This window comes from Delphinus delphis, chromosome 2, assembly GCF_949987515.2.
Source record: "Delphinus delphis chromosome 2, mDelDel1.2, whole genome shotgun sequence".
NCBI lineage: Eukaryota > Metazoa > Chordata > Mammalia > Artiodactyla > Delphinidae > Delphinus > Delphinus delphis.
In genome coordinates, this window is record NC_082684.1 from 129,271,131 (window position 1) to 129,297,177 (window position 26,047).

A 26,047-nucleotide genomic window follows, 5' to 3' on the forward strand; every position below is an offset into this window, starting at 1 on the left:
CGTGTCTCCTTTCCCCTGAGCGTCCTTGGAGGACGGCACTAAGCGGACCGGCATTGTTTCTCAGTTTGTAAACCCCCGCCAAACAAAAGCCCTGTGCCCCGCCGCGGGCTGACCCGGAGTCACTCGGCGACCCCTTTGCCCGGGCCGCGAGCGTGGGCTCACCAAAGCCCCGCCCACGTACTTGCCCCGCGCGTGGTCAGAGCGGAATAACGAGGCCCTGTTTCCAGATGAGAAACCTAGGTCGGGTCCTTTGGAAGACTTCACTGTTTGTGAGGTCCCCACACTCCCCGCCCCCGGGCTCTAGTTGGCATCGCTCAGCAAAGCGGGTGGGAGCGTCCTCTAACTGACCCTGCGCCACGCCGGGGACAGAGCATCCCTCCAGACCCCACCCCTCCCCGGGACAGCACCGCGGGGCCTGGCCGCCAGCCATCCCTCTCCCCGGCCCCGCCCCCGGCCCCTCCCCAATGAGGCTGGGCACGCCCCTGTTGCGAGTCGTCACCTCCCAGCCACCAGGCGCTGTCGGAGCGGAGCCGCCCCCTCGGGAGTTAGGGAGGGCTCTCCAGTCTCTAGCCTCTGGCTCCCCCTTAAACTGGGGTCTGACGGCGTGGCTTGAGCGGGTGCTTGGTTCCCCCGAAATCTCCGTTAGTTCCACCACCCCTACCGGAAGTAAACAGAAGTTAGGTAAAAACGGGATGCTTGCTACACTACTGCAGCCTCAAAACCGGCTCCCGGTCCCCCGCCAACCAAATGCACCCATTCCCCCCCAGTATAGAAATTCAGCAGCCGCTTCTAGTGTGGAGTTGATGACCAAGAGCCCGGCTGTCTGTGCCCCTAGATCCCGCCCCTTTAGGCTCCTGCCTCAAGGGTCGGAGCTTCTGAGTTGCCATTCTTTCCTGGGCCCGAAAGCTTGGCCTATGGCCCGCAGCCGTACCAGCCGAGTTTCATCTAAGGTTTTCATCCACTCAGACGAGGTGGGAGGACTCTGGTGTCTCCTTCTCCCACCGCTTGGTGTTGCCCGCAGTTTCCATGGCTCCTGGAAGCCGCGATCGCGTCAGCAGCTGAGGGTGGAGGAGATCAGAGAGGCTCCTGTCCCTAGCCCTGACCTGGGCGCCAGGCTCTGAGGGGGTAAGTCGGACCCTCTTCCCGCTAGCCCTCCCACCATCGAGAACACAGGAGTCCCCGCCTCCCAGTAAAGAAGCAGAGCTTTCTTTTTTAGAAGCAGGATAGGCGCCATCTCCCAGCTCCCCCTCTAAAATCTTCAGTCCAGCGGCTGTCCTGCCTGAAGTTCTACCTTAGAGCCTCATTCTTTTGTCTCTTTGTTCCTAAGAACTCACACCTAGAAGAGAGGCACTTGAGAAAAGTGAAGTATGGGTAACTCCACCACCCCCAGTTCACCCCACCCCACCTCCCTCATACCTCCAGTGCTGGATGGCTGAGACCTTGGCAACTGGTGGCTGGGGAGGTCAAGGGCCTGGACCACCTTCAGAGAAGGTTTGCTCACATCCTCCGCCCCTCAGGTCCACGCTCTTTCTCTGGGCCTCAACCCATGTGCCCGCCAAGTCTTTTCTGTGCTGGTTGAGGACACCAAGGAGATGCCTCTGCCCTGTGCCCTGCCACCAGCCACCTGAGCCCCACAGCAACTATGGCCCCCTTGATCTCCCTTTTGCCCCCCTGTGCTCTTGGCTCAGCTCACCTCTCCCCCCAGGCCCCACCTTCTCTGATCCCCTCCTTGTCCTCTTGCCCTTGCTCTCTTCTATCTGCCACATCCATCTTTGCCCTTTCCAGGGCAGTTAACTCACCTTCAGGCCTTAGCCCAAGGGTCACCCTGGAAAGCCTTTCTGGGAGCCCCAAGGAAGGGTCTGACTCCCTTCTCTCTGCTGCCATGGCACTTGGTGGCTGTGCTTCCCTCTGCGCTGGCTCCACAAGCTCAACAGCCTGACCTGTACCACTCCCCACTCTGGTAGACCATGAGCGCCCCCCGCAAACCAAGCCAGGCAAGCTCAGAGTCTCAGTAAGGGCTGGGGGCTGCCCATAGCAAGCCCCTGCCTCTAAGTGGGAAAGACGGAGCACCCAGCCAGTGTGAAATTGTGGGTGCTATGCAGGGTGTGGAAGGAGGGGGGCAGGGACTGGTCCTCATGGTCCATTTTGGAGAGGCCTTGTGTGCTGGTAAAGTGGAGGGAGACAGCCCAGGAGGGAGCTACAGTAACCTGAGCCTGGAGTCGGGAGAGGAGAGAGTCGAGGTGTCCAGAAGGGAGAGGGCCTGGTGGGTGGTGCTACAATCCTGAGCAGGGACGGGTCTGGGAATGTGAGGAGTAGGCAGGTCAGTTACGGGTCAGGGCCCCCACCTTACAGCTGAAGCTCTGAAAGCCAGAGAGGTACTGGAGCAGTGACGTGATTTGAGGGCTTCTGACCCCCTACATCAGAGCTAAAATACAGCGTCTCCCCAGATGTTCCCTGGCCCCGGCCATTTCTAGGCTCCCACACTGGGAAGGAGAGCAGCAGGGTGGAGGAATGTGGGCCCAGTTTGCAGTGGACTGACTACCTGCGTGACTCGGGGCAACTGATTTCCCCTCTGAACTTCAGTCCCCCCACCCCAAACCCGGGAGGATCAAATGACCCCGTGTTTGTTCAGCAAGTAGCTGGGCCATAGCACCCACAGATCATGGAATCTGTTGGAACTTAGAACTGTTTAGCGAGGTTGAGGCTGGTGTTTATTTGAGATCCGAATCACCAGGGAGAATCCTGGGCGAAAGTTTGGGGTTGAAGGGTTTAAGTGCCCACTCAGCCCCAGGGCCTGTTTCCATATCTGAGGCGAGGCCTCAGAGGCTGGTGCTCTGGGAGGGCAGGTGTGCCCCAGCTCCAGGGTCTCCCCTCTATCCTGCTGTCAGGACCCACTGAGAGCCCCACGGGCCTGATGCCTGGGGCTGCCTGCTGTTCCCGGCACTGCCATCACCCCTAGCTACTGGACTGTGCTCACCCACTGAGCCCCACTGAAGGATGCAGGTGAGTGTGGGGAAGCTGGGCATGGCAGTCCCTGGGGCCTGGGCCGAAGCCTGACTGCCCTTTTCCTGGCAGGTGCTCTGACGGGGCCCCTGAGGGAAGCTGGGAGTGGTCAGAGAAGAACCTGCGGGTGTGGCTGGCAGAGAGCAGGTAGCAGCGGGCTGAGCTGGCTGGCCGCCTGCGGGCAGCCCTGGAGGCCCTGTCTGAGCAAGCACAGGTGCTGCAGAAGCAGGGATGCAGGCTGGGACTCGGCAGGACCCAGTGTGAGCTGCTGGCTCCGAAGCAGAAAGTGAGGCTCTGGTCCTGTCCCCGTGAGTCCCCAACAGGGCTACCATGTTGAAAGTGTCATCTCTGTGAATGGCACCCCCTGGAGGTGTGCAGTGCATTGCCTGGTGTGGCTGGGAGCAGTGATTAGAGGCAAAGGAAGGACCAGGGAACCTCTGCCCTTCCCCTCCCAGGTAGAATAAGAGGGAAGGAGGTGGCTGGTTTTAGCTCAGTGGACAGAGGAGTTTCCTCAGAAGCCCAATCACCCCTGGTGAAGCTTCAGTCCCCAGGGAGGGAGGGAGGGTGATGCACACTGAGGCTTCTAGGGGAGGTACCCAGCATCCCTGCCGCATGTGAGAGTGTGGACAGTGCCACCCTGTGATGGCCTAGATACCTAAGCCTTTATGTGACCTGGTGGTCTCAGCCCACAGCTGACCCTCCTAGAGCCACTGCTCCCTACCAGCCAGGGAGGACCCCGGGAACCCAGTTGACATGGCTGCCCACTCTCCAGCATTCCACAGCAGCAGCCCCTGTACTCTTTTTTTGTTTGTTTTTTTAAAATATATTTATTTATTTTTGGCTGTGTTGGGTCTTCGTTGCCACCGGCGGGCTTTCTCTAGTTGCGGCGAGCAGGGGCTACTCTTCGTTGCAGTGCGCCGACTTCTCACTGTGGTGGCTTCTCTTGCTGCAGAGCATGGGCTCTAGGCACACGGGCTTCAGTAGTTGTGGCGCATGGGCTTAGTTACTCCACGACATGTGGAATCTTCCCAGACCAGGGCTTGAACCTGTGTCCCCTGCATTGGCAGGAGGATTCTTAACCACTGCGCCACCAGGGAAGTCCCAGCCCCTGTACTCTTGCTGGAGCTCCAAAGCCATCAAGAGCTGGGCTGGAGAAGGTGATGTGTCTTGTGTCCAGCTGGAGGTGGAGGGTTTTACATCTAGAGCCAGTAGTGATAATAGCTGTGCAGCTCCAGGTCCATGCTGGGCCCCCAGCTGGGCTTATCACAGCTGGTGGAGCAGGCAGGGGCTTGTGGAGTGAGCCTGCTTTATCAGGGGCTGCAGACGCTGCCCTGCGGGGGGTGGGGGATGTGTGTCGTGAGGCTGGGCCAGCCCTCTCCAGGGGCTTGTGCTACCTTCAGCCCTCCCCCCAGCAGGTGAAATGCTCTGTGGCCCACCTGGAGAAGGAGAGGCTGTGGGGTTCCCAGAGACAGGAGGAGTGGAGGAGGCCAGACCAGGACGCAGAAGACAAGTGAGGGTGCTTAGAGATGGGGGAGGGGCAGAGTGGCAGAGGACGGGCAGACAGTCCCTTCTGCCCCCATGATCCTGCTACTTACTGCAGACAGAAGTGGAAAAGGCCCAGCAGTGTTTGGACCAGATGGGCCGACAGTCTCTTGGCCCAGAGCTCAGCCTGGGGCCCCCTGAGGTAGGGATGACCAGAGCCCCCCATCCACGTGGGTGCATGACAGGGCCCTGAACACTGGCCCTCCTGCGCATTCGGCCCTCCCTACACTTCACTCCCAGGTCTTCATTCTTGGAGCAGTAGCTGGGGAAGGAGGCCAGTGCAGGGGCTTCTGTTCCGCCCAAGAGGGACGCCCCTCTCCCAAACATTTGGGAAGACCCTGCGATCATCCAGCTGACTCCTCTCACGGTTCAGATGGGAAAACAGTCCAGATGGTTAGGGAAAAGCTTGTTCAGGGTCATAACAGTGTGGTCTGAAGATTAGGAGGAGCCCCCTAGACTGAGTGTACCTGCAGGAGATGCTGGTGCCAGGCCTGCAAGGCCAGGAGCAGAGTTGGGATGGCAACAGGGCCCAGGCACTTCAGGGCCCAGATGGATTCTCGATGGCGGTAGCTGAGACCCCTGCACAGGCTCAGGATACAACCTTCCTGCAGGAACGGCTGCTGATGCTCACCCAGGTGGGTCAAGACAGGGAAATGGTCAGTCCTGCAGGGAACCCAGGGTACCAAATGAGCCAGGCTATGCCCACCTGTGCCAGGGAGCAGAGAAGCAGGGGAACCTGGACCCTGTCCTTGGGGGATTCTGAGGTTGAGTGGCCCTAAGGACACCATGGAAAAGAGAACGACCAGGAGGGACAGCTTGGAGCCGGGCCCCCACACAGCCCAACTCCAGTGAGCACCGTTCACATCCTTGTCCACCAAAACAGCACCCTCTGCTGGTGGGAAGCCAGGGACTGTCCAGCCTCAAATCATTTGGTCCAGAGTTGAAGCCTGGAGTTCTGAGAAGCCTCTGTGGGCTGGGGTGGTCAGAGAAGGGCTCCTGGAAGGGTTGACTCTCAGAGGATGCGGAGGTCAGGAACTCGGGAGGAGGGAGCTGCGTGGGTAAAGGCCCACGGGCTAGCTCAAGCAGACAGATCCCAGCCAGGGGAGGCTGAGCCATGACTCAGGATGGAGCGGGGTCTTCACAGGTGAACAAGAGACTCAGAAGAGCTGGGCCAGAGCCCCCAGCAGCTAGGGGCCTGCTTGGAGCAGCTGCGGCAGCTGCAAGGAGAGAAGACGGTGTTGGAGTGCCACGTGCAGGCCCTGGAGGCAGAGCGTGTCTGGCTGCTTGGGGAGAAGTCGGTGCTGCTAGCAGCACTGAGGGCAGCCCTGGGCCAGGAGGCCTGGTAAATGGCTGCTCGGGCCCACCCCTCAGTGCTCAAGCTGGGCTGGGGTGGGGGGGGTCCCTTTCTCACACTGGGTAAGATGGCCTGTGGGCAGGAGGTGGGCCAGCCTCTGTCACAGCCAGTAAAGGAGAGGAGCCCAGAACCCCAATCCCTAAATCGTGTGGCCAAGGCCAGACTCCCTTCCCCAGGTATCAACACTCCTGGTTGTCACATTCTGGCTCATTTATGGGAGCATGTGGGAAATATGTCAGCTTCAACAAGTCCTGTCTCCCTGACACATGGCTGAGCCCCTCCTGCTGGCCCAGGGCCAGGCTCAGGGGAGGTGAGATAACCTTGGCTGCTGAGCTCAAGTCAGGATGCTTGGGAGTGGAAGTGCTCAGGACAGAGGGTTTTATGTGTACAGGGAGCCGTGAAGGAGCGTCCTCTCTCCCAGTCCCCATCCCTGCCATCAGGACATAGTGAGGACACCCATGCAACTTGGAAATGAATCATTGAAAATGTACGAAAAAAGGTGTGGGTGATCTGAGGTCCATGCTGTGCCCAGACCACCCCATTTCTAGTAGCACATTCAAGGTCCACGAGGTACCAGTGCCCCTCGGGAAAGAGCTGGAGGAGAAAGAATCACATCCCAGGCTTCATGAGAAGGTGGCTGAGTACTGGAAGGCATGCTGGCACCAGGTAGCAGTTGCTCTGAAATTCAGAGGAAGAACTACAGAGACTTCAGAAGCAGAATGAGGCCTGACCTCCCCAGGTTGGTGCATTCTGTCCACCCCTTTCCTCTCCCTCCCCGTTCTCTTCCCCACCGCCCTGTCCTTCCTCCTGCATGCCAATGAATCTCTTCCCCCTTCTCAGGATGTCCCGGCTTTGTCCTCCACTTCTTTCCCTTCTGCCTCTTCCTCATCATGCTCCGTCATTCTCCATTCATTCATTCAGCATGCATTTACAAACCACCAGCTACATGTCTGGCCCTCTTCTGTACACAGTAGAACCAAAGTAGGAGCTGACCACTCCCTGTCCCCAAATGCTTCTGGTATTGGGGGTGGGGGGGAGAATCAAGCAGGCAATTATAATTTAATGTGCCTAATGAGGGGAGAGGCACTATAAAAGCTATGGGCGGGGCGGCAGATAGCAGAGTCCTCCCCAGAGAGGGGGCTTCTGAGCCTCGAAATTTTCGCTGAGGGATGAACAGGCATCTTCAAGGAACAAAAGAAAAAAGGGCATTTCAACAAGAGGGAAGAGCTCATGCAAAGGCCCAGAGAGGAGAGGCATGGAGGCGGGGGTGTTGTGAATAGTCCCTGACCCAAATGAGAAGTGGAGGAGGTGAGGAGTTGCTGTGAAGTGTGGGGGCCACAGCAAGGGCTCGGGGTCCCAGGCCCTGTCCACCCGACTTCACCTCTAGCTCCTCCTGGAGGAGGCCTTCTGCTGGCCAGCACCCTCCCTTAGTCTCCTGGCCAAATGCCTGTGTGCACGGGCAGACAGACAGTTGGACACACACACACACCAAGATATACATCAGACACTCACCCAGAGACATGTGCACATGCTCCCAGATGTGCCCACACAGAGACACAGAGAAATAGATAGACACCGAGGAGATGGCTCAGAGCCACAGTGATGGAGAGCTGTAAGGACCTGGATGGGATCCACGCTGTGCAGCAGGACCCCAACCAGAGGTGATCTGTTGCTATGGCTGGAAGCACAGGGAGAGGGGTCTCAGCAGCAGTGCTTAGCTGGCCCAGGCCTCACAGAAGGTGGAGTTGGTCTAAACTGGTGAACCTCAAACTGGGGTCCAGAGCTGGGCTGAGAGGGCTGCTAGTTCCTCAAGGAAGCAAATTTGCAGTAACAGTCTGCAAATGCACATTTGTACAGAAAATCTCATTTTTTGTCTGTTTCTCAACCCAGACTCTTGAGGGTCGGAGATTGTCTCCCTGGGGCCTGGAGGGACTCTGTTCTTTATGGGGTGTGCAGTGGATCATGTCAGCGAGAAGGTAGGGCACTCAGTGACCAAGGGCCAGGCCCTCTGGTCAGATTCAGGCTCCGGGAAGGCAGGAGGTGGTGCCAGGGGAGCGCTATGCAAACACCATGCAGTTGGCCCGTAACCAGTGCAGATGTGAGCCCCAGCTCTAGGGTCTCCCAGCTCCGTGCCCCTCAGGGACTGCCCTGCCCTCTCTCCCTCTTTCCAGTCCCTGGGAGCTCCTCCCAGGACTAGGACTCACCTGTGAGTGAATGGGTGCCCCAGGCCCTGTGCTTGTCCAGGAAAGGTGACCTAGAAGTTGGCCCTACATCGTGGGCAGGGGTCCTGTGTAGAGCAGCCAATGGGCCAAACACAGCAGGGAGAGGGGGCAGCAGCTGGATAGGGTCTGATGCTGCATCAACATCTGGCTGCAGGGGACGTGAGGGGCACCCAGGGCCTCCAGCACTCTGCACCTCTAGTCCCATCCCCCACCTCAGGCTCCTTCCACCCTGACCCTCTCTGGGTCTCTACCTCAGTCTTTCTTCCTCTTCAATCCCAGGATTCTGTGGGCTTCACTGTCCCCAAAATAGTGGTTAAAACTGTGGGCTCTGGAGCCTGACCACTGACTCCACATTATACTAGCTGTGTGCCCTTGGGCAAATTACTCCATTTCTCTGGCCCTCATCTGTAAAAACCAAGAACAGTAACAGCTTTCCTCCCCCAGCAGCTGGCTGTGAGGGTTAAACTGGACAAGCGTGTAAGAAGCTCAGTGCTGTGCTGGACACGTGGCACGTAGTCATGAAATGTTAGCTGCTATCGTTACACACTTCATGCTGCTGCAGGCCTGGCCGCTTTCAGGCAAAAGTCTCCCTTCTGAATCAGGGTCCCTTTGGGGCCAAAGAGCTGCCATGGGGGTTTGATCTCATTCACCCTCTGTGTTAGTTTGCTAGGGCTGCCATAACCAAGGACCACAAAATGGGGGGCTTAACCAACAGAAACTTACTGTCTCAGAGTTCTGGAGGCTGGAGTCCGAGATCAAGATGTCGGCAGGGTTGGTTCCTTCTGAGGGCTTTGAGAGAGCATCTGTTCCCGCCTCTCCCCCAGCTTCTGGTGGTTGCTGACAGTCTTGGACATTCGCATCACCCCAGTCTCTGCCTTCATATTCACAAAGGACTCTCCCTGTGTGTATGTTTCTGTGTTCAAGTTTCCCCTATTTATAAAGACACCAGTTATACTGAATTAAGGCCCACTCTAATGAGCTCATTTTAAATTTACTTCTGTAAACACCCTGTTTCCAAATAAAGTCCCATTCTGGGGTATGGGAGGTTAGAATGCAAACATACCTTTTTTTGTGGGGGACACAGTTCAATCCACAACACCCTCCAATTTGCTTCCTGCTACCTTCTTGTTGGGTGGGTTGGGTGTGACTTGGGATCTTGGGGACCCAGCTGTTCTTTGTCTTGTTTTTCCCCTCCCTTAATCCCAGGACCCTGGCACAGCTGCAGAGGGGCTGGAGTGTCCATGGGAGGGGCCGCTCAGTGAGCTCCCAGGCACCTCGGGTGAGGGAGGTGGACTGGGGTCCAGGCTGGAAATCGGGCTCCTCTCTGCAGGCGGGGCCCTGCCCAGACTCAAGAGCCTGTGTGGGGGTGTCTGTGGGCATGAGAGGATGGGGGTGGGGCTCCCCACAGATGGGGCTGCAATCTGTGCTTCACTGCCTGGCTTTGGCCAGTGACAGGAGCAAGACGCAGGCTCTGGAGAGAAAAAACAACCAGATGACTGCCAGGATCCAGAGGTGGAAGGTGGGAGGAGCTAGGGGCTGCCTGGGGTGGGGGGAGTTGGGGCCCACCTGGGGTCAGGGCCCTCAGAAGCCCTTCCTGATGACCCTAGAGTTTTCCCCAAGCCGGAAACCAGGGACCTAGTGCAAAAAAGTAAGCAGCTTGGGCTCTGTCACAGGCACTAGCCCCTTCCCCTCATGGGGCCTCAGCTTCCCTGTCTGTATAATGGGTCCCAAACTCCATGTCCTGGCCCCTGTAGTACCTGGGGGCTCAGGTCCAGGGTGTGGGGCCTCTGGGGCTAAGGCAGCCCTTCTGTCCACAAATGGATAAGGGCCTCTCACTCCAGTCTGAGCTGGATGCCTGGGGGCAGGAGCAGGACTCAGGGTGCAGCTGGCACTGGAACCTGCAGCGTGAGCTACTAGGGGCAAGGATTGGTGCCCTCGGGTGGGTGTGGCCCGGGCCTGCCCACACGCCAGGACAGGGACACAAGAACCTGGACAGTCCAGCCGGCTGAGAAGAAAGGCCAGCCGCCCAGGTGTTCCCGAGTTCTAGGCACCCACCCTCTTCCCATAGGTGCGGGCCCCGGCAGAGACCCCAGGCAGGCTGAGTCTGTGCATGCAAGGTGGACTCCACCCCATCCCCAGCCCCCTGTGGAGGTCTGGGCCCAGCTTGGCTTCTCTCTGGGGACCAGACTGGCACTTACTGAGTGGGCACCAGTCAAGCCCACTCCCCTCAGCCTCCAGTCCCATAGTCTGCAGGGGAAGCCACTGTGGAATCCTCCCTGGGCCTCCCAGGCAGCAGGGTTTCCAAGAACACAGAGATGGGGTTGTGGCCAGGTGGCCTTGGACAAACCCTCTGCTGACTCTGGGCTCAGGTCCCCATCTGTGCACTGGGACTGGTGTCGGCAGGACTCAGGAGGGGTTCTTGACCCTCAGTGATACTATGACCCTATTTGGTTTACCCATTAGGTTGCTGTCCCTGGGTCATACTCTCCAGATCTTTAGGGCCTGTGTCCCAGTGGAGTGGCCCACTGTCCTTGGTGGGGCTAATGACATACAGAATGGGATGTGGGCAAGGCCTGCCCCAGGGCCTGCCAGAGCCGAGGCCTGCAGAGAAACCCAAGGAGTGTCCGGGGGGCCCCCCCAGGGGCAGAGGGGAAAGCTTGGGAGCAGGCAGGGGCAGAGTCACTGCAGCCCCACTGGGAGGTGAGAGCTGGCCTGGGTTGGTCCTGGCTGCCCTCCCTCAGGGCTGGGGACAGGGCCTCCCAGGCAGAGGATGCAGCTGTGTGGACCGGGCCCTCTAACACCACGCTGGGTCCTTGTGACCAGGAAACTGAGGCCGAGGCCACCTGGAGAGGTGAAGGTAGGGTGAACTCCGGAGGCGGGGAGGGGAAAGCTTGTTGGAACCAGTGGATCGGGATCAGGATGTCTCCTCCGAGGGCCAAGAGCTGAGCCTAGACCCACTGCAGGCTGGACCCCAGGCTGCCCTGCTCTTGCATGGTCTCAGGGTGGCCCTGGGTGGGGACCAGGCACTCGCTCCTTGGCAGGGTGGGCTCACCAGTCAACACAAAGCAAGTGCATCACGGTCAAGGCTCTGTGGGCCCGGCCTGGTGCACAGGGACCCAGTGCAGGGAGAGAGGGGAGGATCTGGAGACAGAGGGGGATTTGGAGACCGGGGCCTGCCCTCAGGAAGCTCTCAGGCTGGAAGGAATTAGTCATACAGGGAGCACTGAGGGAGTTTCACCCATCAGTATTTTTGGACTCAGGGAAATTTTTAGTCACCTAAAAATTAGGAGGGGAAGAAAGAGGCCATCCTGCTCCTTCCCCCTAGTGCTGTTCCGTCAGCTTCTCCCAGCACCTGATAGTCAGCTGTCCCTTCTCTGGGTCAAGGCGTAGTCCCAGGCAGGCCCCTGTGAGAATGGAGTGGGGTGATGTCCTCGGGGAAGCACCAGATTGAGATAGGAGTCAACGACCGTCCCCCCACCCCCAGTTCCTGCAGACTTCGCTGCAGGAGGTGGGCTCCGAGCTGACCCAGATGCGGCCTAAGCTCGAGAAAGCCTGGGACGTGCTGAAAGCTCAAACCTCAGAGCTGGAGGCTCAGCAGCTGGCCCTGGAGGGTGCCCAGAACCAGGGGCTCAGCTCACCCCCACCTCTGTGCCGCTGCCAGGCCTGCATGCCCAACGAGGGACCCACGGTCTCCCCTGCCCATTCCTGGTCACACTGTGGCCACTGGCTTTCCCTTCTTCGACTCCCTAGTCAAGTCCCTCCCAAGCCCTCACTGCCCCCTTTCCGACAGGGCTGAAGCCCTCAAATGTACTCACTGCCTCTCCCCACGCCCCCTCAAGGTGGCAGAGAGCCTTGCTGAGAAGCTGAGGCTGGAGCAGGAGCTGGTGGGAGAGTGAGGACCATGGTGGGGGGAGGGGCACCTGGATCTGAGGGGCTCTGGGGGAGAAACCCCCCTCCCTCACAGAGATGCTCACCAGGCCCCACAGCTCTTCCCCTGCCCCTGAGAATCTGGGGCAGGTGGCAGGGGGCGTTTGGGGACACGCTGTTAAGTGAGCCGTCTCATCCCCTCGGGGGATAGTGATGGGCCTGGGGCCTGACGTATCACCCTGTCTGCCTTCTCTTCTCTGAAGAAGGGAATCTAGGGGAAGAAGCAGGAGGGAGCGTGGCTAGGTGGGTTCTGGGGGCACAGAGAGTCAGGATGTCTGGGTTCCTGGGCCTGGCGTCACAGATTGAAGGAGAGTGGCCTTCAGAGCTGAAAAGTCCTGTGCTCGAGTCAGCTTCTCCACCAACCAACTAGGTGAGTATGAGCAGGTGTGCCTTCTCTAAGCCTCAGTTTCCTCATCTGCAAAATGGGGGCACTGACAGTACCTACCTCAAAGGACGATGTGAGGATTACACGAGACGGTGCATGGAGCACAGTGCCTGTTTCCAGTCCCCCTAAGCTTCCTGATACCTGGGGTCCGTTTGGGTGAGTCAGTATTAAAGCCATAAAACCACAGAGATGTGCCCAAGACCAACTGTGTATGGGGCTTCAGTCACAAAGTCTATCCATTGTTCCACCAACAAGGCATTGTCTACACTTCTTATTAAGCTCAGGAAACAATCTGATACAATGTGCAGCCACCAGTGACAGACAATGCCCACGACCAGGAGCCTGAATACTGTTAGTGCTTGGATTCTATTTCACTCTGACCAAGGGCCTCATCTTTATGACCCTGCGTGGAGGAGCTGGACGGGGTGGGGGATCCTGTCTTTTGCCTCAGCTGCTCTCTGGGGATCCCGAGGGAAGCGGGGCAGATCTGTCAGTGGACCCTCAGGCTGGGAGCTGTGTCCACAGGGAACAGGAGCTGGTGCAGCTCCGAGCATCAAGGGCTCCAGCGCCGGGAGGACAGGAGCCTCCATCCGCCTCTCAACTGAAGGTAGCATTTGGGGATTCTCCAGAGGGACAGGCAGAGTGACCCCTGCCTCCCTGTGGGACCCAGGCCCAGTCTCTCTCTCTGCCTTCGTCTCCCCATCCACAAGTTGGAGGGGGAAACAGAGGCTCGAAGGGTCCCTCCAGCTTGGACCTTTGCTGGTTCTCCTGGATTCCTCAACTGCCCACCCTTCCCCGGCAGAGCTGGAGCTACCGCATACCTGGTACCTGCCCTGCCTCTGCGCCCTCTGTGGGGGTCAGCCTCTGCCTCATCTGCTTCCAGATCGTAGCCACAGCCCTGGAACCAGAGGAAAGGAGCATCTGAGAAGCAGCCAGGGGCAGTGCCCAGGCTGGGGAAGAAAGGTGGCGTGGAGACTGAGGCCCTGAGCCACGAGGGAACAGATTCACAGCCTCGCTCTGCAGCACAAGAGACTGAGGTCAGCCCCTGGCCCCGCCCCAGGGAGCCGGGCAGTCCTGGCACAGAGGGCCTGGATCGATAGGCCTCAGGAAACCAAGTGGGGAAAAAGACTCTTGGGGAGAGGGGAGGCCCCTGTAGCTATGCCTTTAGCCCCCAAGGCCAAAGTCTCTGTCAGACCTATTGTAGGTGGCTGCAGTAAGAGGCTGTCCTTGTCCCCCACCTGCCACGGGGCCTGAAATGCTCACGCCGGCACAGGGTTCCTGACTCTCAGTGGTTGAGGCCACCTGGCTCTTTCCCAGGGGGACCCTGTGGCTCAGAGTAGAGCTGGGCAGGGAGTGGCCAGGTGGGGATGCTGGGCTCCTCGTGGGGCTTGGTTGGCCCACTCATTGCCCCAGTGCCAGCAGAGTGATGGCTGGGACCCTCTGTCTTACTGGTGAAGGCCTTAGGCACTGGGCTTTAGGCTTTTCAAAGTGAGTTTTCATTTACTTGTGCTTCATTCAAATCACTCTACAGTTTCCATTTCACAGACAGGAAACTGCCCAGAGAAGGGCAGTAACTTGCCCTAGGTCACACAGCGAAACAGCAGCTAAGCCCCCTGGTTCCCTAACCTGTCCCAGAAAGGTGGTTTCTCATTTCACACTGCCTATTCTGAGCTTGAGAGCAGGACCATCTTTAATGGCCACAGGCCAGGCCGGCTTAGGGCTGACATCCCCCTCAAGGTCAACTGGCCATTTTTCTTTTTCTGAACTTCCCTCCCCACCCTCCTCTGTGCTTCCTTCCACTACAGAGCTCTGTCAGCTGGGCCACATGCCCCCCAGAACCATCCTCGATGCTGTCACTGAACACTCCCCCCATCTACTGCCTTAAGTGAAGCAGAGTTTTGCAGAGGGGGACTCTGGCAGGGCAATGGGACAGAACATCTTTGGGATTGTTTCTCCAGCATCGTCCTCCACAAAATGTCCTCTGCCCTCCCTGCCATATACAGGCTACTGTGGGGGCTGTCAAGTTCTCAACTGATTGGTCCAGCACTGGGTGCTGAACCCAACTGAACCAATGGTCCCCTTCCTGGGGTCACTGGACTTAGGACAAAAGAGTAATCTTTCCTGGGCTGAAAACTGGACACATAAAACTGGGGAGCTGTCAACCGCCGTTTTTCTCTGCGGAAAAAGGTGTATTTCAGTAAGAGTAAATGGAGCTGACGATTCCCAGAAACTGAAATTGGGATGGAGAGATTTTGGTTCAGCCCAGGGGGTCTCATGCATGCAGAAGACATAAAGTTGACCTTTCGGATGGTCATCTCACCTTGCTCTGTAGCTCAGGCGTCAGGCTGAGCTGGTCTTCAGGAGGGGAGGAATACCTTCCACGGGCAGCGCTTCTGGGTTCCAGACCCTTCCTGAGGCCAGCCCCAGGTCCCATTGCCCTTGGGCTCCTCCACATACCCTGGTGTCGGAGAATAAATACCCCTCCTGTCTGCTCATATGGGCCTGAGCGATTTGGGTCCCTTACGAGGGAATGCCTCCAAACCAGATGGCTGCCCACCCTGTCCCAAAGGCCCTCCGGGTAGGCGGAGCATTGCCCTCCACCGGCTTATCTCAGACCCGGCTCCGGTTTGTTCCCCTGGCACAGAAGGCCACCCCACCACCCCTTTGCCTTCTTGTGTGTCCCTGTGTCCCAGCTGCTGACGGGGTTGGTACTCACTGTCTCCAAGCGCAGCGGGGGCTCCCACTCTTCCCAGTCCTGCTGGTCTGGTCGGTTCCTTCTCCCTTTCCTTCCGGTGGTGATTACAAACCTTCTCTTTCATAAGTCCCAAGCCACCAACTCCCCCTCCTTTCCGGGCAGTAACGGGCACTTCATTTCATAGGGAGGCGGGCAGAGACGCTGCTGGCGCCGGACCGACCCTCCAAGCGCCGCGCGGCCCCAGGCCCTTCCCAGCCGCCCCCCACCCCGCGCTCGCCCCATTGGCTGCGCGGAGGGCACATGCCCAGCCCTGGCCAATGAGGTGGGGGAAGCTGCGGCTCGTGGCTGGGAAAGCTGGTCCCGGAGATACTCACGTCCCTCAGGTGACCCCCCCTGCTGTGCGAGGCTTGGGGTGTCGGGTGGGGCCAGAGCCGAGACGTGGGATAATCAGACTCCCCTCCCCGCGTCCTCTGCTTCCCTCTCGTAACCGCGTTGGGTTACCCCTGCCCTAACTTAAAAGAGGCATCTGCGGGAGAAGTTGGACAGCTGCGTTAGAGTCCGTTCCCAGCCCTGCCATTCACTACGTTTGTAACCTCGTGCACATTTCTGCTCTTCAGTTTCTTCATCTGTAAAATGAACGAAGTCTCTGCCTCACAGGTCTATGGGTGCAGTGTTAAATGAGACACTGAGCAGAGTGCTTTGCCTCGCTCGCGGTTAGGGCAGATTCTGGACTCCGTAGCCACCGACTGCTCTTCTCACAGCTCTGGGACCTCATGCTAGTTACTCAACCTCTCTGCGCCTCCAAACTCATAAATGTGTAGAGGAGCAAACGAGTTAATTCATGCAAAGAACTTAAACCACACCTGGCATACACCAGTGTTCAGTAATTGGTAATTTCACAGTCTCCTTATTACCATCAGTGCCATCCCATGTCCTGGGGCACACGTTCAGAGTTCCTCTGGGGTACAAACCTGGGAGCAGAATTGCTGGGCCCCAGGGCATGGGCACGTTCCACTTTACTAGGTACAGCCATAGTGTTTTCCAGAGTTAGGCTAATTTATCCCCCTCCCCCCAGCAATCTGTGAAAGTTCCCATTGCTCCCCATCCTCACCAAGGCCTGGTATTTTAAGACTACAGTTTGTGCCAATCTGATGGTGTGGAATGGATTTTTGTGCATTTCCCTGATTACTAATGAGGACCATTTTATCTCCTCTTCTGCCAAACACCTGTTCATGACTTTGCCCCCTCTCCTCAATCCTTCTGTTTGCTTTTGTCTTAACAATAAGCATTTAATGGCCGCTGAGCCTGCGCGTCCAGAGCCTGTGCTCCACAATGGGAGAGGCCACGACAGTGAGAGGCCCGCGTAATGCAAAAAAAACAAAAAAAAAAAAAGTATTTTTTTAAAAAAGAAAGAAATTCTGACTAGCTGTGTGTTACAAGCATCTCCTCCCAGTTTGTCTTTTTATCTTATGGTATCTTTTGATGAACTTTTCTCGAAGGGTCTAGTCTGAGGAATTCTTCCTTTTCTCGAGGTCTCAGATATTCTCCTATATTTTTTTCTGTTAATTTAAAGTGGGATGGAACTGCAGTGGCTCAGTGCCTTGGTCTTCTCAGATTCTCCATCTCTATCAGGAGGCTTATTCAGCTGCCACTTCTCCCTCAGCGTCCCCTCACATCCACTCCATACTTCTAACTCAAATGTCTCTGGACCCTACTTCTCCTCATCTCTGGGCCTCCTCCCATACCAGGCCCAGTGAATCTCCATGTGGCAGCCTCCTGGTGTGTCACAGGAGGTTGTGATGTGTGATCCCAACTATTGGTTAGTAATTAAAGTACTAAAGGGTTGGTTGTTTCTTTCACAAGATTTTAAAGTGTCAGTGAGAGGTTCAAGACTGTCCCAGTGTCACCCTCACTTTCTAGCACTTCAAAATGGCAGAGAGAACCCCCTCCCCATGCCTCAGAGGTTGCAGACAGGCGAGGTGTATGTTGTTATGGATGGAGATGGGCAATCACAAACCCACCCAGTGCTTTACCTCTCTGCCCATTTCTTTTGGTTTTGCCAAAACCAGGTTGTGCCCATACAATGCGCATCGTGGCAGAGAAAAAGGCTGAGCAGTCTGGGTATAGGCCTGTTTCAGTGGCAGTGTCCCAGGGTGTCCATGCCTAGAATGTCTCCCAGCTCCAGATCACCCTTCTAGAAAAGTCTCTTTCTAAGCCTATGTCCTCCTTAAAACATGTCAGCAGGGTCCCGATGCTCAGAGGATGGTGCCCAAATTCCTTAGCCTGGGCTCCATCCTGGCCCCAGCCACACTTTTTTCCAGCACCCCCCAACCCTAGGCACTGCCCACAGTTCCCCAATGCCAGGTCCTTTGATGCCACCGAGCTTCCACATGTATCACTTCCTCTGCTCTTCCTCACGTCTCCAGTTGGCCACCTCATTCTTCTAGCTGAAATGTCCGCTGCTGGGAAGCCTTCCAGAGATTCCCTAGTGAGCTGCTCCAGCATTTATCTACCCCACTGGTCCCAGTCATGCTGTATTCTAAAGACTCGGTTTTTGTCTAGAGTCATGTGTGCCTCCCAGACAAGAGTGTGAGCTCTGTGAGCGTGGGGACTGTACTTATTCAGCAGGAGCTCAAAGAGGGCTTGCTCATGGAGGAGACCCCTGGGCCTGTGCCTGCTGGGACCCTGACGTGACACCAGGGGAGTCAGTTTTGGTGATCATGCAATATCAGCAGTGCCCAGCTAATACAGAAGACAGGCTGAGAGTAAGCGCTTTGGGAAAACGATGGGTGAGCAGCGAAGAGAAGGGTTAGGAAAAATCAAGGGATCAGAGGAGTAGTTCACTTAGCCCCTTTCATTCTGAAGGTCCTCGCCTCTTCCCTAGTACTGTCAAATGAAAGAGTCACTGAAAGCGCCTGCGAGACCTGCTTGTGTGAAGAGGTAGAGGTTTATTGAAATATAAACATTCGAGAACATGTAAGATAGAAAATGACCACAACATATACAGACACTTGCTGCAAGAGGACTTCTGAGGTATTTATCCACTGCCTAGGCTACCCATGTGCTATCACATTTTTTCCTGGTTAAATACAAGTAAGATGGGGAGGGGGAGGGGACGGAGCGGCCCTGGCCAATGGCTGCCATGTGACCTCAGGGCTGCACCGTCAGGAGAGCTCCTCTTGGCCCAGGGCCCCATTCTGGGGGCACCTGCCGGCGCTCCCACCCTCGGGCTTTCAGGCTGAGACCCTGCTGTTGCCCTTGAGGGCAGCGAGGGCTTGCTGAGAGGGCAAGCTGGGCAAGCTGCCTGAGGAAAGGGAGAGGATCCAACAACCAGGAAGACACAGTGCACCACCCCTGTGTCCTCCAGGTGGGAAGAGTCCATCCTTTGTGACCAAAGCCCTGAGAAAGACACACTGGCCAAATGTCTGCGATGCCTTCAAGTGGGCCCAGCGCCAGCCAACCGGGCTCCTCCCTGACACGGACCTCAGACGCCCTTCTCTGCCAGGCCCTGTGCCGGCCTGGTGAGGCCAGGAGAGGGTCAGCCCCCAATGGATGGGGCTGTGTGTGTGAGTATGTGTGAGTGTGAGACAGTGTGGAGGGCTAGGGAAGGGAGAGAAGATGCAGTCAGTGCAGCTGCAGCTCACTGGGCTGAGGTATGTGTTTTGTGCTCAAGCGTATGATTTCCCTTTCCTTTCCTAGATGGACTGAGCGTTAGTCGTGCGTGGGCTTGTGCCACCATGGTCTCCCACCACCACAGCGCGATGATGTCACAGCAGGTGGGGTTCCACTGAACACTGCAGGGCTTACTCGATTGAGAGGCACGCCTTGTGTGAGAATCACCTCTTCTTTAGGACACAGGAACAGCCCACTCCACCCCAGGGTCCAAAAGGAGAGACAGAGCTCTTTCAGCATCTCCTCACCCTCTGGGGCAGCTCAACTTCTCCAAGGTCCATGGCCTCCACAGCCCACTCCTGCCCTGAGGTGGGAATGTTGAGTGAAGGGAAGATGCCCTGCCCCCACCCTGGTGAACTGGGCGCTGGGGTTTGGGACTGCCCTGCTCTGGTGGGAAATGGGTCAAGGGCCATCTTGAGAACCGGTGTGGTTTCACGATCCAACCTGCGTGAGAGCGGGCCTCTCCGTTCCACCTCCTCCTGCCACTGTGATCCCTGAGTCGTCTCTCCTGCTGCCTCGCTCGCACCCTCACTGGGGTCTTAGGGAAGGGCCGGAGGGGCTGGGGTACCAAATCATTTGCTCGGCTTTTGGGGTGATCTGCTTTCATTTCTTTGGTGCTACAATAACAACAATAAAAATTTTAAAGTAAAAAAAAAAACACAAAAGTCAGCAAACACATATAAAAAAGATTTCAGAGATGCAAATACTTCCTGAAGAATCAAACATCAACAGTTACAAATCTGAGGTATTTCAATGAACCTGACATTGGCAGGTTTGGGCCCCACGAGAAGAAGAGGGGCCCAAGGGACAAGTGGGCTGTTTCCTGGGAGAGCTGGCCAACAGGGATGAGTGGGGACGTGAGGTCTGGCAGGGTCAGAAAAGGGTCAGTGGAGTGGGTGCCAGGGCCTGCCTGGGCAGCCCCTGAGGCTCTGCCTCTCCCTCAGCAGATGCCCAGCAGGCCCTGGGTCCTGAGGACTGCCCTCATGATCCCTGTCTTGGGGCCATTAAAAGGGGGATATGGGGCCCTGAGGACTGCTTCAAGACTTGAATTTGAGAGACCCACACCCCAAGAACCAAACATGGGAGGCAAGGTGGGTTGGGAGGACCCCATGCCATGCTCAGCAGAGAAGGGCCACAAAGACATGCTCTTGGTTCCTAGCAGCCCCACACTGGAGTCAAAGATTGGGGGACTGAGCAGGGGAAGAGACCAGTGACCCTGGGGTCATGGCAGAAGGCAGGGGAAGGGAAATAAATTAAAGGGGAAGGGATGTGGAGGGCCTCCAGCCCTGTGTCAGCTTACAGATTGTCAATACACTGTGCCCGGGATGGGAGGTGGCCTGGGAGCCCTGGAGGAAGCTGGACGCCCACAGACCCCGCCCAGTTCTCCAGGACAATCCCTGATTGGACAACGCTGCCCTGTCAGGCCCCTCCAGCCTCTCCTTGCCTCTAGAGTACAGCAGGACCTGATGGAGCCTGGACAGACGGACAGGTCCAAACTCTCAACATCTGGCCAAATGGTGTTTGATGTGGGCTCCATGAGATGAGGTAAATTCTGTGCATCAGCTTCCTCCACTCTCGATGGGAGGGTGGAGGGAGTTGGGAGCTGGGTCCTGCCCCTCAGAGGGACCAGCTGGTGGAGGGCTCTGCACTGGGGGTGCCCCGGGACGAGGTAGGACTTGGCGAGCAGTGAGAACTGCTGCTGCTGCTGGCGCTGCTGCCGATGCTCTGGGGAGCGGATCCTGCGATGAGGTGAACCACAGGTTTCTGGGCAAACAGCACACCTGAGCGAGTGGGGGCGGGGAGAAGCAAGTGTGAGCACATTGGGAGAGGAGGGACAGGTTCAGGGATTCAGTTCATTCCACTGTATCTATTGCCGCCTAACTCTGGGCGAGGAGGTTCCATGCTGGACGCTGCGCTAGGTGCCGACACTGCCCTGCCTGCAGGTGCTTACAGGCTGGTGAGGGGGACGGACAGAGTCATTTTGCTGAAACGTCACAAAGGCTCTAAGTGAAGTGTACCCAGCGTGTTGTGGGGAAAAAAGGCAGCTTTGGAGGGCAGGGGAAAGTGGGTCAGGAGAAGCTCTGGCGGGAGAGCATGCCTGGACTTTTTAGAAAAAGTGGCCACACGACGAGGAGGAGACGGCGTGGCAGGCAGAGGAAATCTGAGAGAACAAAGAACAGAGAGAGGCGGCGAACGTGCTGGAGGCTGGTGCAGCAACGCGGTAGGCCCGGGGGGCGCTGAAGGCAGGCATGCGGCACAGGAGGCTGGAGAGGTGGCAGCGCGAGGAAATGGAGGCCTGCGTGTCTCTAGGCTGCCGGGGTCGTACCCTGTGGGGCTTGTGAAGCCCCTGAAGTTTTAAGGGGAAGAAGGGGACGGACATCACGAGACGGGCATTTCAGAGCTCTCTGTGGGGCTGGGAGGATGTGGGTGGATGGAAGCCTGCAAGTCAGAGCTACTCTAACAGGGGAGAAGAGAGGTCTGAACCAGGGCCATGCGGCGGGGACGCAGCAGAGCAGTGGCGTCTGCTGAGCTCTGGTGGGTGATGGGCCTGAGGGGCTCTCAGGAATGACTTCCAAGCTCCGGGCCTGGGTGACTGCACAGCCACTGAGAAAGGACACAGGTGGGACAGGATTGAGGCAAGTGAGGTTTGGGGAGCCTTCAACTCTCTTCTGACTGTTCCCCATGCTGAGGGAGAGGAGGCATATCCTCCTCTCTCCTGAGAAAGGATGAGAGGAGATGGAGAGCCAGGCACTGATCTCCCCTTTCCCTGCTTTCCACACAGACCCACTCCCAACCCCCAAACCTCCTCGACCACACGGCACCACCAGAAGGCAAAGGGCATCCAGGCCCTAGCCGCCAGCTCGCCCAGTCTCCTTGAGGGGTCTGTGTTAGGCAGAGACCTTTGAACGTGGCGTGGTCTCTGAAGCACTGACTCTGTGGTGAGTGGCTAGGCAACTTGGCATCCCTGCTTCTCTGCAGGCTGCTTCCAGGAACTCTGCCCCTTCCCTGGCCCCAAGCGTGATGCCCCCAGCAAGTGGCCCGGCAGAGATCCAGAGCGGCCTTGGCCCCAGTCCCCAGAGCAGGAGCACTCAAAGCATGCCCTGTGGAAATGCCCCTGGTTTTGATAGAAGGTGCAGCTCTAAGCCCCCTCCACTGGGCACCTCCCCATGCCCCCTCTAAAACAGGTGATTGATGCCCAGGCTCCCAGCAGGAGGCCACTGGCCAGTGTGCCCGTGCTCTGGGGCCCCCACTCATCAAGCTGTGCTTAACAAGAGTCAGCTGGAGGGACTTACCTGGTGGTACAGTGGTCAAGAATCCGCCTGCCAATGCAGGGGACACAGGTTCAATCCCTACTCTGGGAAGATCCCACATGCCGCGGAGCAACTAAGCCCATGCACCACAACTACTGAGCCCACGCACCACAACTACTGAAGCCCGTGTGCTGCAACTACTGAAGCCCACGCGCTGCAACTACTGAAGCCCGCGGACCTAGAGCCTGTGCTCCGCAACAAGAGAAACCACTGCAATGAGAAGCCCGCGCACCTCAACGAAGAGTAGCCCCCGCTTGCCGCAACTAGAGAAAGCCCGTGCGCAGCAACAAAGACCCAATGCAGCCAAAAAAAAAACCAGAAAACAACCAGTCAGCTGGCTTTATCCCCAAACTCATCTCTACACTAACAAAATGGGAGTGGGAAACGGATTGCTGTTTCTATGAAAACTAAGTTGAACATCTTGGAAAGTCTTCGTAAAGGTGCTAAACCAACCAACCAACAAAAAACTGTTGCCAAATTAGATCTAGGAAGAGACAATTGTAAAAGACTGGGGGGAAAATCATGAAAATATAGGCTGATTCTGCTGCGCTCAGATTCCTTTGCCTGTGTCAGTTCTTGGACCATGACAGATGATGTCCAGGAAGAGAAGAGCTGAACCAGTCAAAGAAAGGAGACACATGCATTGAAAGACTGTAATGGTGGACACTGATTTAACTTATAATACAATGTTAAAGGTGTGGATAGAGTTGATTATGATTCTTTACGTTAAATGACTTTTTCAAATAACGAGCCAACCATTGGTCGAAAAAGGGTTAGACAAGGGGTCTCCATCACTTTATCAAAGGTGGTGGTGGTGGGGCTTCCCTGGTGGCGCAGTGGTTGAGAGTCCACCTGCCGATGCAGGGGACAAGGGTTCGTGCCCCGGTCCGGGAAGATCCCACATGCCGTGGAGTGGCTGGGCCCGTGAGCCATGGCCACTGAGCCTGCGCGTCCGGAGCCTGTGCTCCGCAACGGCAAAGGCCACAACGGTGAGAGGCCCGCGTACCGCAAAAAAAAAAAAAAAAAAATGGTGGAGGGGGATCTGTCATCCTATTAGCAATCCTCAGCCCTCCTCATCCGGAAGAACTACTTTACTTTTGGAACCTTGAAAGGAAGCCACCCCTGGGAAGATATTCAGACAGAACGGTGACAAGGGGGTCTTGCAGGGAGCTGTACTGAGGCTGGCTGCCACCCTGCCGCCTCCTTCAGAGCCCCAAGAGCCTCACCTGCGTAAGTGGTGCCGTCAATGTCCACAGACATGTTGATGCTCCCAATGCTGCTCGTGGTCAGGTTCACCGCTGCAGCCGAGGCCTCTGCTCTGTCCTCTGCTGGGGACAAGGGAGACAGCAGGCCCGGTCAAGCCCTCTGGCATTTCTGTCGTTCCCTTCAAGGCTCTCCCACCCTCCCGGCCTGGCCACAGCAGGCTGAGGCCTCCCAGAGTTAGAAAGCACCTGGATAACCTTCTGCCAAGTGTAAGGTGTGGCAGGAGAACCAGGCTGGTGAACGTCCTACGGCTTGCTCTCTCTACTGAACCACTTCACCTTCCCAACTCCCTCTGCTCTCAGAGAAGAGGCATCACATAGGCAAGGAGGCTGACCTCAGCTCGCAGCTGCGCACTGATGCTTTCAACACGATTCAGCAAACCCTGAGCACCCACTATCCACCGGGTGGGGCGTCAGAGGTCACTAAGACCCAGCCCCTTCCTCTGAGGATTTGCCTTGCCTCCTCCTCCCCTTAACCAGGCTGGGAGGTCCCCAAGGAGAGGGTCTACCTGCCCAGCACCTGGCACTCCCTCTCCATCTGAGCCCTCCGTGGTTTGTGGAAGGCTGCAGGCGCTGGCACACAGGGCCTCGCCTGGCTCACCGAGACTCTGCCCTTTCATGACGTTGAGAGCCAAGAATTCTTCCAGATGAGCTGCCTCATCTATTAGCCTGTGGCTTGTGCAGGGCCAGGGGCACCTGGCCTGACTGGGTCAAGAGGGCAGAGCCCTGCTGTCCGGGCTGTCACCTCCAGTTCCCTTCGGCTCCTCGCCAGGGGGGGAGTGGGACAGGGAGGGGCTGCCTGGGAACACGCACAGCTCTCTTCACACCTGATTTCTTCCCAACACGAGCCCGTTTGTTTGTTTCCCAACATGTTTGTTCTGAGATAGAGTCAAGAATGGCAAAGAAAATGTGTGTGAGGGGGAAAGGGGAACAAGGGGAACAAGGGATGTGGAGTGCGTGGTTGCGGGTGGGGGGAGGGGCGGGGAGAAGGTGGGGCACCTGAAAAATGTGGAGGGGAAGGGAAAAGATGCCAGTTATGCTGCCAAACTTGTATTTCCTCCTCCCCTCTCTCCCGGGGGTCACTGGCAGCCTGGCCTGAGGCAGCTCTGGCCCCTCACTGAGCCTCCGGAAAGGAGGTGCTGTCTTTCTCCCAGATGGTGAGGCACTGGGGTGAAGGGCGAGCCCTTTAATTGAGACAGATCAAAAGGCAGGAGGGGACGGGGAAGACGCGGCAGCTGTCCCTCAAGGCCTCCTGCTCCTCCTTGAACAACTGCTTCTCCTCTTTGCTAGAGAACAGGGCACGCCTGAGGAAACTGCAGGTCCCCTGCAAAATGACTTCAGCTTTGGTGAACTGAGACCTCTGTGGCCACCAAAGCCTCGGGTGGCTCTTTGGCCTCTAGATCCTTCTGGGGGCCAGGGGGGCAGAACCTGGAGGGGCTCCACCCCAGTCCCCGGGACGTAAACGGGCCCTCGAATGGAGCCGGGGTTTGGCGCCCGGGCCCGGCACTCACCCCTGCCATTGATCCTGATCTTCATGGGCAGCTGCCGTGCCATGCTGAAGAAGTTGCGCTGGAAGGCCTGCTGCACCAGGCGCTGCTCCTCCTCTGACAGCCTGGACGCCTTCTTCTCAGGGGGCTCCCCCGACTCCAGCCGCTCCCGCAGCTGCTCCAGCGTGGCCGTCCGGGTACCGGCCTGCTGGCTGGCCAAGGTCACAGGCACAGCCAGGCGATTTGGCACGGGCACGGTTGTCACTGGGACTCCATCACCTGACAACGGCACCAGAGCTGGACCCAACCCATAACCCACCCTCCCGCCTGGGTCTTGGACCCAGGGAACTTGGCGCCCTTCCTCCCTGCCCTTCCTCCTCACAAGGGCCCTGCAGACCTTTCCTGAGAGTGGTTGCTGGGGATATCCGAGGGCCACTGGCATTGGTGCCACTGCCGGAGCCCAGCCCGAGGATGGGGAAGCGGATCTTGGGCGGGGAGAGGAGGGCAGGGGCCCCAGCGGCAGCGGCAGAGGCAGCAGCGGGCGAGTAGCCAAAGAGGGAGGAGCTGTAGCTGGGCCGGCGGCCCTCCCTCCTGTTGCCATCAATGGCTGCCTGGAGCTCGGCCGGGGAGCTCAAGGCTTTCTTCTCGCACTCGTAGGCATAGAGATACTTCATATACCTGGAGGGAAGGAAGGAAGGAAGCCAGAGTCATCCAAAATGTGGCACGAGGGCTGTCCAGTTTAAGTCGATGGGCCTCTGGAAGCGGGCTCTGTGGGGCAGGCTCTGTCCTCTAGGACAAAGGAGCACAACCTGGTGCATGTGATGGAAGAGGAACCTCCCGGACAGCGATGCCCCACCCCAGGCCCTCTAACTGCTACCCAATTCTAAACGCAGCTCGAAGTGGAGGCACGGTTCATTAGGGAAATAGATACTTTCGCTAACGTTTCATGTTTTTGTGGCGCCTTTCTAGTGTCCTGGGAGAAATGAGAAATGCCATGTTTTGCAATGTCTTTCTGGCTCCTTGATCTCCTAACCATTCTGAGTCAGGCTGGTCAGACAGGAGCAATTCTTCCCACTGTGTGTGGACCTAGAAGTGATGTCCCTCTTTGTGTCAGATGCCCCAAGAAGCAATTCGCTACCCAAGAACCTTGGGAGAAGGACTGCTATGCTGGATATTGCTCTGTTCCC

At 57.4% G+C, this 26,047-nt stretch overlaps 1 protein-coding gene and 1 long non-coding RNA gene across 4 annotated transcripts in view; both read right to left on the reverse strand.

Moving 5' to 3' along the window:
• Positions 1–3,698: 3,698 nt before the first annotated feature.
• Positions 3,699–15,354, reverse strand: LOC132419794 (uncharacterized). 2 transcript variants are annotated; one of them, XR_009518249.1, is made up of 4 exons: positions 15,150–15,354; positions 13,255–13,331; positions 8,845–9,051; positions 3,699–5,208 (listed from the first exon to the last, which is right to left on the reverse strand). It is a non-coding gene; the product is annotated as an uncharacterized lncRNA (long non-coding RNA). The 2 variants fall into 2 exon arrangements; XR_009518248.1 differs by lacking the exon at positions 13,255–13,331.
• A 4,909-nt stretch (positions 15,355–20,263) lies between these two features.
• Positions 20,264–26,047, reverse strand: part of ARID3B (AT-rich interaction domain 3B) — a 52,009-nt gene continuing 46,225 nt past the window's right edge. Inside the window, exons 6-9 of one of the 2 annotated variants that reach the window (XM_060003681.1) lie at positions 25,258–25,538; positions 24,885–25,139; positions 23,338–23,439; positions 20,264–20,581 (exon numbers count right to left, since the gene is read on the reverse strand). In XM_060003681.1, the coding sequence (XP_059859664.1) occupies positions 20,418–20,581; positions 23,338–23,439; positions 24,885–25,139; positions 25,258–25,538 (802 nt within the window). In that variant the 3' untranslated portion in view covers positions 20,264–20,417. The remainder of the gene's footprint in view (positions 20,582–23,337; positions 23,440–24,884; positions 25,140–25,257; positions 25,539–26,047) is intronic. The other variant, XM_060003682.2, reaches the window with a different exon arrangement.